Source organism: Emydura macquarii, unplaced genomic scaffold (genome assembly GCF_026122565.2).
Source record: "Emydura macquarii macquarii isolate MOO-44397 ecotype Brisbane River unplaced genomic scaffold, CSIRO-AGI_Emac_v2 contig_3506, whole genome shotgun sequence".
Classification (NCBI taxonomy): domain Eukaryota; kingdom Metazoa; phylum Chordata; order Testudines; family Chelidae; genus Emydura; species Emydura macquarii.
Window position 1 is genome coordinate 859,447 of NW_027133643.1, and position 16,030 is coordinate 875,476.

Below are 16,030 nucleotides of genomic sequence, written 5' to 3' on the forward strand. Positions count from 1 at the left end.
CGTGGAGGCGATTGAATTTCATCACAATGGGACTCAACTGGCATGGTAAGCTATACAAGTGTTGCCAAGGTGTAAGAAAGACAGACCCTTCAACTCTCCCCCAGGTGCGGGTAAGACCTAGCCAAGATGGGGGTCATGCACTGTTGGAGGCTACAAAAATAATACAGAGCTGTTATATGGTGCTTTCATCCACAGATCTCAAAGCACTTTGCAAAGGAGGTCTGTGCCATTATCTCCATTTTGCAGATGGGGAAACAGAGGCACAGAGCGGGGCAGTGACTTGCCCAAATTCACGCAGCCAGTGGCAGAACCAGGAATAAAAGCCCTCTTAAGTCCCTGTCTGGTGCTCTATTTACTAAATCTCCCTGCACCAAAGCAGCAGTAGATGAAGTCCTAAGAAACACAGATCCTGTGTCTACACAGTGACCAGGGAGAAGAAATTAATATATCTACATGAAACCACCACACTCACTCAGAGTATGCCATGAGCCATAAGCCAGTCTGCAAAGGCAGTTCCAGCTACACTGGAAGTCTTTATTTGCACCAGATAACTAAGATCAACATAGACTGGAAGGCTGCATCAGACATACATTAGATTATTGGATGATGACATGTTTGAGAAGTTATTTAGCCTTGCAGCCTATTTACATAAGGTTCACTCCATCTTTAAATATAAACTCAAATATTACGAAGTCTTCTAATGAGGGGAATTATGTTCAAAGACCTCACAAGCACTTGCAATTAGCTTTTGTTTGGGCACATTCCGAGCAAAGCTTTTCTGTTGTCATCCCCGCCCCCGCCAAGGATGCATAAAGCAACTCAAAGGTAAAACCCATTCTCTCCCTGGACAAATGAGAGACATGTGGAGAACAAAAAAGGAGCCAACGGAACAGGAAGAATGAGGAGATTGGTGGGGTGATGAAAGATGGAGATTGTGGTCAAGGTGATGGAGAGGGGCTCAAAAATCAGGATTCTGTCCCTTGCTGTACCACTGTTTCCCTATGTGGCCTTGGGCAAGTATTGCTGTTTGCCTCTGTTTCCCTATCTGTACAATGGACTCCTTCTCTATCTCACAGGAGTGTGGTGAAGATGGGCACATTACTATCCGGATAAGATGCAAAGCCCTTTTTTTAACACAGCTGGCGCACTTTAACCCTTAGATATGAGATGGTGAAAGGATGCAACATTGAAAATTAGATACAGACTTTTAAGTTCAGGGGACGTTTGATCTGTCGAGCGAGCGAGCCATATATATATATATGCAAACACCCCACAGTATAGTTTGGATCGAAAGTTCTGGTATGATGGCACCTCTTCTTAAAATGTTAAGAATGGGCATTGTATGACAGGCCATCCTCACCATGACTGGTATCTCTTAGCCAGTTTGTCCCTCCCTAGCCTTCAGTGGCAGCTGTGAAATGGCCTTACCTGAGAAGTATCATGGTTGAATATGACAGCGTTCAGGTCTCCACAGTTATAATGCTTGATGAGATCTTCAGTAGTGTATGGGGCCTGCAAGCTGCCCGCTCGTAGACTTTCATGTTGTAGCAATGTTTGGTTCAATGCAAACAGCACCTGTACAAACACACACACACACAATATATATATATATATATTTGTTGATTGAAGTCACAGAGCATGAATGATCAGCAGAGTGTGGGAGCACTGCAGGGGAGCCCTTATCAGCCCCAGATGAGGCTGGTGTCTCCTGCCGCTCTCCGTTGACCCCTTCTGGCCATCCAAGGGAGTGGCACGAGAAGGGGCTACATCTATCTGTCCCCCAATGGATGGAGAGCTTAGAATATGCCACCCTCCTCATCAAGATAGTAAAATATAGGCCTGCATACATGCACGATTTCAGTGGGGCTGCGGAACACATGAAAATCAAGATGAGAAGGCAGGCTGAAGAGTTTTAGACTGCATCTGCAGTTAACTATACTGCAAAAAAGTGACGGCCTGAAAATAAGGGAAGCGCCATCATCTCTATCAAAGGAACAGGACTGACCTGGGTGGAGCCACAACGTCCCCACCAGCTTTTTAGAATCCAAAGCTCAGGTTAAAATAGGAAACTTTCTAGGTAGATGCAGTTCAGAAACTTCTGAACATCTTCAGTAGTAAAACTCTGGTGTACTCAAGGGCATCTTGCTGTCATTTAATAAGTAACATGCAGGAACCATCAGTTCCTTGGGGACCTGGCACCGGTTAAATAGGCAGAATATACAATCTCTCTCTCCCCCTCCCCGCCACCTTTCAGTTTCCCCCTCTGGCAAAATAAATGGTTGTGTCAAATTGTTACACTGTCCCAGAAGGCTAATAGAGCTTTCCCATCCCGGATCTGGAAATACACCAGGAACGCATTAGCAGGGAAACCTAAGCAACCAGGAGCATTCATTGCTTTTGATCTTTAAATGCACAAGTATCTGAGCAGCCACGAAATAAAACACTTCCTTCAAAAATGTAATTGTATACTTCTCTGTTTCTGTCTCTCAGAAAGAGCTGTCCAGTTTAAAATGACTGATCATGTACCGGTGCTCATTAGTGATAGACTCTGAAGTGATTATTACTGATTACAGAACCCACTGAGCATAAACTCAGCTTTTAAAGACCCTTACAGGGGAATCTGTTCTAGCAAAGGTCTATGAATGGCTGGAACAACCAACAACATTTGAGTAGGTGGGACTAATAGAACTTTTATTGTTTATTTGTATTATCATAGTTCTTAGGCATCCCAGTCATGGATCAAGACTCCAGTCTTGGGTGATTTCATAGGAGGATTTCCTAGGAATAATTTGGTTTTACAATCCTCGAGGTTATTTTAGTAAAAGACAGACACTTCAGCAGTGTCGTCTTCTCTCATTCATTGCCTCAAGACTACTCTTACTGGCATACACCCTCACTTAGGTCAGTTTGCTGGAATCCTTGTCCTGTTTTTCTTTCATTACCAGCACACAGTTTATCAAGTAATAGACCAGCATCACATTCTCAGATTGTGCTTGGATGATTTATGCTACATAATTCGACAAGGTTCAGGTCATGGCTGATGAAGGCATAATTCTGGGTCTAAAAGTAGGTCACCTAGTTCGCAGCCAGATGGTTCTATGGAGAATAGAAGGAAATCCCACCACTGTTCATCCACAGTAAATGAAATAAATGTAGATTGTTTCACCAACGTCAAATTTGAACTGGCATTTGGTCTACAGGGCTTGACTCTGAACTGCCCTGTTCCTCATTCACACCTGTGCAAAGTGGGTTTAAAGCACTAGCAGATAAGAAGGTCAGTGGCTTACACCTACATTTACACTCTGCACAAATCTAAAGGACAACATCAATTTAGTTTGAACCTCTTTACAGTGTTTTTAAAAAATGTTTCTCTGCAGCTTACAGGCATTTCCCTCTTATGATGGTTCCTTTTAATTCCCATTCAACTAGCTCTGGTATCACCATGTCCCTTGGATTATCATTGTCCCATCAAGTTTCCATTTTGCCTATTATATCGATATCTTCATTTAAATACCAGGCACTCAAGTTCCCCCATCTTAACATTTAGACTTCAAGCATTCGTATACAGTTCCACCCCCGCACCATCTATGTATCTCTTTGTTTCTATATTTCTCCAGTTCAGCCGCTCTGGTCTCAAGAACCTGTACACCATCTCTGAGGGCCATGAGTTGCTTGTATCAAATGCACACACATGCAGGCAATCGTACATGCTGCATTCAATGAAATAAGTTGAATAGCCCCCACTCTGCTGTTGGACTTCTGCCTGCATTATTTTTATTCTTGCAGGGGTTGTGTGTGTGTGTGTGTTCTTTTGGGGAGAGGTAGGGTTATTGGCCTAGGTTTAGAGAATGTTTCTTAAGCCTTTCTGGCTCTCATGCTCCTTCGCCAAATTCCTCTGGTTGCTAGCTCCTCTGGTCACTTCAGAGCTGGTTTTTTAAACCCCAGTTCTCCCCTAGTTAGCTCTGCCCCCTTCTCAAGGGATCCTAAAGGGATTAGGGCTCAAAGGATGGCAGGCCAGAGCCTTGTTAGGAAGCTCTCAGCCTGGCCTAGCTAGCCCGTAGGCTCAGCACACAACTCTCAGGCATGTCATCAATTTCTAGTCAGTTTCATTTTCTGGTTCTCTTGTATTAACCCAACACTGCAAGGTTTGGTTTGGAGAAACTGCAGAAGGATGTTTGGACCTGATACTGCAAATCCTTACCCACTCCCTCAAATAATTCCACTGATTTTAAAGGAATTAAGAACTAATTGCATAGGACTAAAGCACAGGACTAAAGATTGCACGATTGGGTTTATTGACCCCAGTCCTTCCCAGCTTTACTCACATGCTTAAACATGGGAGTCCATCCCAGTGACCACAACAGGGGTTCTCACATGCTTAAAACCAAACGTGTATAAATGTTTACAAGACCATGTCCTTTATTTGTTTAAAAAAAACAGTTGCCAGTGGGCATGTGCTTTAATTAATGGAAACATTCTTTTGGTCTCAGATTTTGTCAAACTTTCTACAAAACTTAAGTTGTGCATGAGTTTGCGTCTGGTAGCATCCCTTTAAATAATAATTAAAAAGGAACTACTTATATGTAGCCTTTGTAGAATTTGAGTTTTAAATAAATAATTTTGACAGATATCAATGTTTGTTTTTAAGCTGTTTTCAATTTAAATTGTTGGCAAAATTATGGGTTTAAGCATTTTTTTTATTTGTATCCATTTAAATTTTAACAGTTGCGGAAATTACTGGTGGGTCAGACAATGGGAAGGGAGATCAGGCAATTTTTTCATGATAGTAGATGCTGAGATTCAAAAAGCTAAAACTTTGTATAACTGTTAAAAGCCGAATTGTCATCAAATGTCAAAATACACAAAGCAGACACTCTTAAATCAAACTGGAATAAGTTCTCAAGGAGCATTTTTCTTACTTTGCACATCTGTAAACTTCTATCGTCACCAACGGAAATATTTTTTGGCAGGTTGTGTGTACGGCAAAATAGAAATTTACCAACTTTTACCAATAAAATCTAATCCTTCCAAGCCAAAAAATAACAACACCTGGGCAAAAAGAGTTATAGGGCTATGTTGTCCATCCCTATGTGAGAAATACTGTAGTCCACACCTGAGCAGTGTCATTAAAAACCATCAGCCAGTAGGAAAGTTTTCAGTGAAAACATGTTGGGAAAACCTCTGCTTTCACTTCCCCATTAACATTTTTCTAAAGCTTTCATTTTTATTAGTCAAATGTTTAGAATCCACAGGAAATCCTAGGATGAGCCATTTCCTCCTTTGGCTATAGCCCTTGGGAAAAAGCTCAGATCCTTTCAAAGGTTAAAAATCCTTTAAACCAGGCTTTTCACAGCTTTTTCAAATTACAAATATGCTCAGCTTGGATTTTATGGGCCATGAAAGATGCTGAAATTTAGACGACTGGTGGGGGAAGGATTGGACTTTTTGTAGAAGAGACTGCAGAGAGGTTGAAAGCTGTGAGGGAAGCTACAATTTGATATTAGGCCCTGGTTCTGCAACCAAACTGATGACAGGATCCAGGCCCAGTGGGTTTACTAGATGGATTTACAGTTGTAAAATAAAAGCAAATATAACTAAGTAAAAAACTCCAAAGTTCTTACATTTTTCTGATGTGTTGACTATTCCGTGTTAGGATATTGTTAACATATAAGTAGGCTTAGAAGGACTAGGTTTTTAATCAGTAATGTCGGTAAATGTTGATTTCACCATACATACAGAAAACGAAAAAAATTCCATCAATAAAAATGGAAGTTTAAAGACAGCCTCAAAGTAAGAAAAATGTTGTTTGAGAAGTTTAGAGTTTGATTTAAGGACGCTTGCTTTGTACATTTTGACATGTGATGTTGACAATTCATTTTATAATTATAAACCTTTAATTTTTTTAATCTCAACAGCTAGTCATGAAATTATTGTCTAATCTCCCCAACCGACCTGTAATTTCCCACAACTGTGAAAATTTACATCGATAAAATTTTTAGAAATGCTTAAAACCCATAATTTTGCCAAAAATTTAAATGAAAAAAGCTTAACAATAAAAATTGATATTATCTGTGAAAGATTAGATAAACTAAAAATGTAATTCTGCCAAAAAAAGTTATTTTTATACACCTACAATGATTTTGTTTGTTTGTTTTGGAAACACCATATTGTATTTTATAAGAAGATATAAAGGAACTTTAAAAAAAAATCTTAAGTGAAGTCTAAAATTTGCATTTTTTCTTTTATTTAGTTATTGATGCTTGAAACTACAAAGCAATTCATTTAACTAAAACTCAAAATCAGAAGCAGTGCTCAACCCTTTAACAATAGAATTGTCTATGGACATTGAAGTCCAGCTAGTAGGATGCAGATAAACATAATGCAATAAAATACTTGACACTGCCATGGCACCATGGATCTCCAAGTGCTTTGCAGACAACAAACTAGTTGCACCATGGCCGTATAGGGTCTTGTATTCTTTTTCCATTTTGCAGATGGGAAAAGTGGAACCAAAAAGTTAAGTGACTTACTTAAAGTCACAGAGTGAGTCAGTAGCAGTCATGAATCCAGAACTTCAGAGTGTCTGTTCCTGTCCTTCATGCAATAGCCCAAGCACCCTCTCAACTACTGATGTCTTAAATCAGTAAAACACTTCAGTACCTTCTCAACGTAACGCACATGTGGTTTTGCTGAATCAGGGTCGGAGTGTCCTGGCTTTTCAATGGTGCTGAAGACCCATAGGTTCCACTGATTTTTTTGTTTTAAAGGTACTTCGAACCTTTGAAATAAATCAGGGCAGTTACCTAGGAGCCTAAATGTGTATTCAGGTGCCCAACATCTGAACATTTGATTTTGGGCTTTAAACCTCCACTCTTTCTGAATTATTGGATTAAAAAAATTGTATTATTTCATTTTTTGTAAGTGAAATCGGTATTCTAGAGGTTAAGAGCCACACTGATCTTCCACAAGGTTCACGGACCAAGTTACCTTTGAGCTAAGATCAAGCATGAACTTTCAGACAAAAAAGAAGGGTTAGGAGCTCATCGACAAGACAGTTTTAGATCTGAGACACTTTCCCCAGCTTTCTCTGGGTTGAGAACAGCAGCCAGAGAGCTCCCCGAGGGGTTTTATTGTAGGATGAAAAGTGGAGTAATAAAGTCAGGCAGGTATGCATATACACAAACAAACCAATGGCAGGGCTTCCCTATAAGTCTATTTTTCAAGAGCCGTAAACGTCACGCTTTCAATCCCATAGTTCAAACTTGACAACTGTGCTGGAGACTTGCTCCAATTCTTAGCACACTTTTTGGAGTCTATGAGCCTGTAGGGTCAGGTTAAAGCCCTTTTAAAGCCTAGATTTATTTTTTCTTACTGATTGGCTGATGTCACACAAACAGTGTCATTTCTCCTCTTTTGCTCCATCTCAACAACAGTGACCATGGTGACCTCCAGCCTAAATCTCTATCTCAGTTAAGTCTCCCAGAGGTGCTTAAGATTACCGAACACCTGACTCCAAAATAAACATACTTAGAACTGACTGCCCATAGAAGGGTCCCACCTACTAAATACAGCAGACAGTATTTGTTCTGGGAAGTGATGGAAAATTATGACTTGGTCTTTGGGAAAGAACATTTTTATTCATGCAGTTTATGAGTCGTATATGCACGCACTTTGAAAACAGTTTCTCCAGCATAGTACCTGGCTCCAGTTTTTTAAAGAGGCCTTTAAGTGCACAAACTCAGAAAACATTAAGTGGGTCATAGCCCACAGTCTGGTGGCATTTCTACTCCAAACAAGAGCACCTACCTACATCATTAGTCCAGAGTTTACCACACTAGCCCAGGAACTAGAAGACATGAGTTCAATTCTGCATCGTCCCACTGACTTCCTGTCTGACTTTGAAGAAAGTCACTCGTGGCACGTCTACACTGCTTTAAAACCCGCAGCAGTGAGTCAGAGCTCCAGCCCGAGCCTGTACGTCTACACAGCTGTCTTTAGCCCCATAGTGTGAGCCTAGGGCCTGGTCTACACTGCTGTCAACTTACTAACTTTGACTTACCACAGCACCTCCATTGGGCTGTGCTGACGTGAGACTCCTTTCAGTCGACGCAGCCTTACGCTTCTCGCAGGGGTGAATTTATGGTGTCGACCGGAGAGCACTTCCAGGATCGATTGAGCGGATCTCCATTGCCCGCTCAGTCGATCCCGCAGTTTCGATCCGGGGGTGCCAACACTGCTGTGGCACCCTGAGTCTGTAGATCCAGGTTTGGACACTTGCTGCTACAGGCCTTAAAACGTAATGTAGTCCTACCGTTAATCTCTGTGCCTCAGTTTCCCATCTGTAAAATGGGGATAATAGTATTTCCTGACCTCACGTACATTAAAGATACAGTAACTGAGACCATGCAATTAATTAGGATAGACTTCAACCAAATGCACGCTACACACCAATGAGAGTATGGGTTTTCAGTCTGGCTCTAAATAAATTCTAGCAAGAGCTCACACAAGATAGTTCTTTGCCTTTGTGGTTGTGATTAACAGACTTCTGCCTGCCAAGAAACAATTGCATCAATTAAGGATGGAGAAACTAGTTCCTATGAAATGGAGCCTCCATACTCCAAAATGAACTTAATGCAAAACCCAGGTTTGAAAAATTTCACTTGACCTATCAGCTCTTCCCTTTCATTTCTGTACTACCTGATTCCAACTGGATCAGAAGGAGACCATTCAAATACTTAAGCAAGGGTGTTAGTGGAAGACTTCTGGTTATTGTTAATAGCCGCGTGAATGTGTATTTAAGGGAATGGGGGAAATGCTATGTACTGCTTTTGACACCGATATAAACTCTTTAGACAAATTTCTCCTGTCACACTGCAGCACTCTTGCATATGTTCCCCTCAGAACTCACAATGATGCCAGTGCAACCTTCACAACACACACACACACACACAGTCTGTCTCTAAGAGCTTCCAATCAACCTGAAATTAATCTGTGTGAAGATGGGATACAGCTCTGCTGGGAATACCATTCCTGGCCTGTTCCATCCATGCTCTCCTTCAAACCCCAACTTAAAAACCAAGACCTCCCTCACTGCAACATGAAACCATTGCTTCTTGTTCTGTCATCTGCCACCATGAGACCAGCCTAGCTCCATCCTCCCTGGAACCCTCCTTCAGGTAGTTAAAGGCTGCTACCAAATCCCCTCACTCTTCTCTTCTGCAGACTAAACAAGCCTAGTTCCCTCAGCCTCTCCTCATAAGTCATGTGTTCCAGTATCCTAATCATTTTTTGTTGCCCTCTGCTGGACTCTCTCCAGTTTGCCAACATCCTTCCTGTAAAGGGGGGCCAAAAACTGGACACAATATCCCAAATGAAGCCGCACCAGTGCCAAATAGAGGGGAATAATCACTTCCCTCAATCTGCTGGCAATGCTCCTACTAATGCAGCCCAGTATGCCATTAGCCTTCTTGGCAACAAGGGCACACTGTTGATTCATATCCAGCTTCTTATCCACTGTAACCCCCAGTCCTTTTTGGCAGAACTGCTGCCTAGCCAGTCTGTAGATCAAGAGCATCCTGGGTTCTGATCCCACAACTGGAACCATGCAGGCAGGCCACTTATGCCTATGTGCAGTCCCATTGCTTTCCAACGAGCTCGATGGAAGCCCAAATGGAAGGTTGAGAGTACAGTGAGTAAGGCAGCCTGTTACCCTGACACTGGGGAAATATTTTTCCTCTGGAAAAAAGATCTCGCCAGAATGATTCAGATATGAATGAAAAACAAGGGTTCCAAAATCTAACCCACACATGCACGCACAAATCTATTTGAATGTTTAATCCATCTACTTCCAGCTTCAAAAGATGAAATGCAAAAAACACCTTTCAATAAAAATTAATATAAAAAGGCTGCAGTGGACTGCAAACGTTTCAAAGGGCACTGATATTCTATAAAAGCATCTGCATGGATATAACAGGGGCGGCACCTGTGAATTTCGCACTAGTTCAGTTTGAACTTCATTTTCACCAGCAGTCAGAAGGAGGGGCCTGAGGTTTTAATGAGATTATGGTTTTGATCAAGCACATCCATTTAAAGAAAATAGATCTAAGAAAGCACTCCCACCTTCTCCAATGAGGTGGCGAAGTGCATGCACATGTATAATGACTGCGTTCAGAAAATCTCAGATTTTCAATAAAAGCCTATTCTGTAGGGGATTTACTTCATACTCAACCTTAGGAAACAGCATATGGCTAGCTGAAATTCCACCTGTTCTAAAGAACTCTCTGAAGCTTCAATAAATCACATTTTATCGTGCCACAAGCCTGAAATTCCAGATTGAGAGTTCCAAGGGTGTTATTGAAAGCAATGACGTGTCTGCTATACCTTGAGAAGAAATCACGGCTCCTCTTAATTTGGTCCTATCTGAAACGCTTGCATGCCTGGATATTCACATACAACATTTACACGATGGTCACATTCTTTCACTGTGCCCAATTATTTTCCTTTTCACATCAAACAGAAGATAATTTTCTATTCCACTTTTGTGACAGGTTCTGTTCGAGTGTGGATTATTTGCTGTGATGATCCCCAACTACCACATAGCTTGTGGATGTAAAGGCCTGTATTGTTTTTTCAACTCTAAACTCTGTTTAATAATGTAACCTAGGAGAAAAAAATGGACTTTGCTTGGCTGTCTTTTGTCAAATTCAAAATGGGGGATTTTGTTCTTATTTAGATACATACTATAATGTTCTGATATTAGCAAAACAAAACATTTTGATAAATTCATTTTGATATTTCTGAATAATTTTTCCCCAGGACTTCTGTTTGGTGGAAAATTTCACAATTTTGAATGTGTGTGTCCCAATTTGGGACAAACAAATTGAAAAATGTTGGCGTTTCCTCTGGGAAGGAAATTCTGTTTTCTAATCAGTTCTAGCTTGACAGATTTGAATCAAGGCTGAATGTCCTTCTAAAAGAGATGCTACAGCTCAAACAGAAGTGATAGGCTTGATACAGCAAGTACTGAGTGAGGTTCTCTGGCCTCTGCTATGCAGCAACTCAGACTACCTAATAATAATGATCCCTTCTGGCATTAAAATCCATGAATCTATGAAATAGCGATGCTTTGATAGGAGCCCATTTTTCTTTTTATTACAGTGCTTGGAACTCACTGAACTTTGGTGACAGCTTGGCTCCGTGTCCACAAACCTTTTGGGTTTTTTGTTTTTTTGTTTGTTTGTTTTTTTTAAAAGGCAACAACACTTCAAGCCATCTTCACTACCTTTTTAATTGGTCTTGCTGCAACACAACTCCGTGTCACAATGCTAAAATACCAGCACGTAGGCTTGTGACTGCAGCCTGGCGTCTTTTTAGAAATAAGACAGGGAAGTTGGATGGCCAGATTTGATTCTCAAGGCTTTGTTAAGATTGGCCCAAACCATTTTGCTAGAATGATAGACAAAAATTCAGTTCAGGGTTTGCACAGAACAGAAGGCCCCGACAGAGCTAAAGTACTTGAAAGAAATGGGTTTGTGCCTCTGAATGGGTCCCCCTTCAGCTCCTGGAAACCCTGGCTGGTAAGCCCTCTGGCTGAACTAACTGGTATACACAGTTCACCAGAGTGCCGCCGCCACCAACAACAACAACAACTACTGCTACTACTGCTGCTGCTGCTGCTGCTGCATGCTCCAGGTACATCATGACATAACTGCAATTATATAGAATCCCCTTACCTGTGCCCTCACTCAGCCTTTTATACAGCTTGCTTTCTTCTGAGGACTATCTAGCTGGTGAGCAATTAGCTCATCAGGCTCCCTACAGGTGCACATGATCCTGGCCTGTGCCTTGAGAGATGCCAGGAAGACGGTGATGAGGATGAGGACTAATACTTCAGGGGTTTTCTGCAAAGGATGATGTGAGTATGTGCTCAGATGCTCATTTTATGTTCTCTCTCCCTTCCTTGCTGGGTTGGAGTGCTTGTGATTTTGCTAACCATGTTAATAAAACAAGTGCAAATTCAAAAGGCTGTTTCCTAAGCGTCAGTGGTGCGCTTGTGCACATCGGGCTTCCCAGATTAATAGTAATTCTAATAACGCTGGGTCTGATCTTGGGACAAGACCCTGCCAAGCCCCACAGTGCTAAATGGGAATTCTTAAATAATTAATCAAACCAATATTCAATCACCAAATCAGGCGACACCAGGGAAAATCACACTGCATATTCCTGCATATTTCTAAGGTAAAAAATGTTCAAGAAAAAACAAAAGCTTTTTTTTTCCAGGAGCGGGATATCCAGGCCTTATTTATCTAATATAAAGAAGGGGCATAAACCTATCCTTCCCCCACCCCATTTTCAGGTCACATTTAAGGAGTCCTCCAAACTTTCCCTTCTGTCTTTCAAAAATGCTTCCAGTTGTTGAACCCCCCGCTTAAATTTTCCCCAGCCTCTCTGTACTCCCCCACAGGTCCCTGCTGCATGCCTAGAGCTGGGATCCTCTATGCTACTGGCTTTCAAACTGTGGGGCAATCTTCCCACGCGAGATTATCAGGGTGCGGGAGGTGGGATGCAGGGCTACAGCCAGCCAGGTGTCCAAGCCCCGGTAAGGCAGCAGCATGGAGAACATGCAGAGGTTCCCCAGTGCTTGGGTTTAGGGTACTCCCTGCATGCTCTGCCCTGCCCTGGATACCCAACTGGCCACAGCCCCACATATTTTAAACCCTCTGGAGTCTGGGGGAGTGAGAGGCTTATGATGGGGGGGAGGGAGGGAGCGTTAGGAGCCCTGGTCCACTCCGCACTGCAGTGCCAACGGGTTCCTCTGGGGATACAGCCAGCCAAATCCTGCCACTGCCCTGGGCATGAGCCACCTGCACCCCTTGGGGAGTCACTTGCTGCCCCATATGGCAGGAGCTGCAGTGGGGTGCTGTTATGTGACTCCGATGGCAGGGGGGGCACAGCGAAAAAAGTTTGGGAACCTCTGCTCTCTTTATAACCTTTCCTTCCTCTTCCTACAGCTTCCACCACGGCACACGTCCCACCCTTTAGTGCATTTCATCCAGGACACGGGCAACCCTGCGTTCAATTCCCTGCTCCACCATGGACTTCCTGAGTGATCTCAGGCAGTACGCTGCGGGAAAGTCTGCCCTGCAGCTGGGAGCGTGCTTCCCAGCTCGGGTAGACAAATACATGAGCTCTGCTCAAGCTCGCATGCAAAAGATAGCAACATAGCTGGGGGTTAGCACAGGCAGTGGCTTGGGCTAGACAATGGAGTACAAACCCTCGCAAACTCCCTGGATACGTACTGTGGCAGTTAGACTGAGCTTTCTACCATGCTCGCTCAGGCATAGCTAGTATATGGCTATCTATCCCCACTAGGCAGCATGCTCCTAGCTGGAGGGTTGACGTAACCCTCAGTTTCTCTCTCTGTGTCTCAGTTCCCCATCTGTACAATGGGGATAATCGCAGTGCCCTGCCTCACAGGAGTGTTGTGAGGATAAATACATTAAAAACTGTGCGGCACTGACATACGACAGTAATGGGAGCCATAGAGACACTTTAGATGGAGAACTACATGGGTGCTGGATTCACAGGACTCCTGGAGCTGGTGATTTATAAAAAAGCATACAATTTGTAGTAAAATTATGAGAGTACAAAATTAGATTGTGAGCTCTTTGGGAAAGGGACCATCTCATCGTTCTGTGCCTGCCACAACAGCATCTTGTTCTAGGACTGGGGCTCCTCCATACCAATAATCCATAACCACAAGCAACTGTCTCGTAAACCTATCGTTACAGTGTCCAGATTGGGCTCAGAATTCAGGAACTCCTAGTCTTTTGGCGAATCCACTACACCTCGCCCTAGTGAGTATATACTGAAGTATACAGCTGGTGAGTTTTTTGTTCTCTGGACTTGAACAGAAAATGAAATATACACTTTCAGGGAAAAATAAGTGGCCTGAAGGGGGGGAAAATGCTGATATTACAGATTAATAAAGGGCAGTAAAGCCCTTGGCGTTTGCCCAAATCCCTACAATTCCATCTGCTTCCAGAAGACAGGCAGTCTCCCTCACTGTCCCTAACTCACGTGTGCTATTGCAAGGAATTAGTGAGCTGTGAAACTCACCTAATGAGGTCAGCAGCAGGAAATAGCTCTGAAAAATGGTTCCAGTGGGAGCTACTAAAAGGACGCCTCCAATGTCCAAAAGAAACCCTGGATGCCTCTGAGTATCAGGCAGCGGAGCCACTAAGGAGGAGTGAGTGTGACTTTTTTTTGCTTCTATAAAAGGGGCAGCCAAGGAAAAGTGAACCTATTAACTCATCCACTGGAATTTCTGCTCACAAAACTGTGCCCCCTATTAAATTTGCTCATAAAATCCTTTTGGCTAGTTGGTTCCATATGTTTCCCAAAGCCACACTTATTGCTTCTGAAAGGCAGGAGTAGTTAACAGGCTATGGCTTGGCACTGACCTGGGAGACCTTAGGACCTTGATTTTTCCCTTTCAAATTGCTAATTAATCAGTTCAATAAACAGGGTTCAAATCTGACAGAGGAGCTCTGCCCACTCACTCTATCCATGACATGTCCTACAGTGTTATTCAGTGTGAAACTTGGGGTTGACGTGGTATGAAGCAGCAGAGTCAATAACAAGCCGCTGCAGGATCTCGACGGGTTTTTCGAGAAGCTAGGAAGTTGCAAGGAGTTAGGGCAGGAACCTGCATTCCTTGCCCACTCAAAGCTCCCATAAATGTCAGTGGAAGATTTTTAACTGGGCTTCAATGTGAGAAAAGAATTCAGCATTGGGCCACAGCTCTTCTTCACAATCCACAGTTCCTGGTACAAAACCAACTTCTCTCTCACTTTGCAGAGTAAGGAGTCCATGTACTGCAAGCTATTCTGAGATCAACATCTCTCACGCACAAGGGACTGGAACGCTGATCCCTTTGGTCCAAAGCCACATCGTTCCATCTCTTGAGCCAGAGAGGTGCTTTAGGTGATAGCAGCAGCTGGTCTCATCCATTCTACAGTAAGACCACTAAGGTGGGGGCATCATTGGGCCCAAAGACATCGATCAGTGGTTTTCAACCTTCTTTCATTTGCAGACCCCTAACATTTTTCAGTGGAGGTGCAGACCCCTTTAGAAATCTTAGACATAGTCTGCATCCCCCTCGGGGTCCGTGGACCACACGTTGAAAACCACTGACCGAGATCCTCAAAGGGTATTTGGGCAGTTAACAGTCACTAAAATCAGGTTGAATTGAGGGTTGGGCGCACAGTCTGATGAGAATCCATTGCAGGGGAAGCATTGTTATCCCAGAGGAATTTGCGTGAACATTCTGCTTCTGGGCGAGGATTTTTTTCTCATCCATTTTTTTTATTTTAAATGCTGGCAGCCTCCGCAAACAACAGGTTTCGGGGGGCATTTCACCAAGTGCGTGAGCTAGCTGCATTCTCCCCCTGTATCCTGCAGGTGGAATTTGCTGCTTGCATGAAGCCTATGCTCCAGGAAAGACCCACTTAAGTTCATTTTGAGTGCCTTTTGGAGGTACATTATATCATTGCCAAATAAATACCTCTAGCCAACCTGAGCGCTGCAGTGATTCTTCCTTGAGGAGAAGGACGAAGTGTCCCTGAAACAAGGCCTCTGTACAGCATTTGGAAGATATAAACCTCTGTCTAAGTGCTAAGTAGTGCATTCTTTACCAGCATCCTCCTTAATGAGTGGTTCAAAATAGGGGGATCCCTGAAGGAACGGATTGAAACATACAGTGATTGAGGCAGCATTGGTGCTCTGACAGATTCATTCATAGGGACAAAGCATGTGCTCAGATCCCACCCCGCCCCCCATCTTTCGAATTGCAGCAGGCTCCCCCTAGAGATGGTGCAATGGTTCTGCCTTTGGGCCTTATGCAAGCCCCATCCCCATTCTGCATAGGATAGAGGAAGGTCCCTCCAGTAGAAGGTTCTCTCCAGACGACGACACTGGGGAAAAGCTCCCCCCGTTATTCTGTTCACGCTGTCCCCTTTGATTTGTACTG

The 16,030-nt window shown here is 43.1% G+C and overlaps 1 protein-coding gene across 1 annotated transcript in view; it reads right to left on the bottom strand.

Annotated features, from left to right (window-relative positions):
• TRABD2B (TraB domain containing 2B) overlaps window positions 1-16,030 on the bottom strand; it is a 382,399-nt gene that overhangs the window by 169,585 nt on the left and 196,784 nt on the right. Inside the window, exon 3 of the mRNA XM_067535474.1 lies at window positions 1,429-1,575. Coding sequence (XP_067391575.1) covers window positions 1,429-1,575 — 147 coding nt within the window. The remainder of the gene's footprint in view (window positions 1-1,428; window positions 1,576-16,030) is intronic.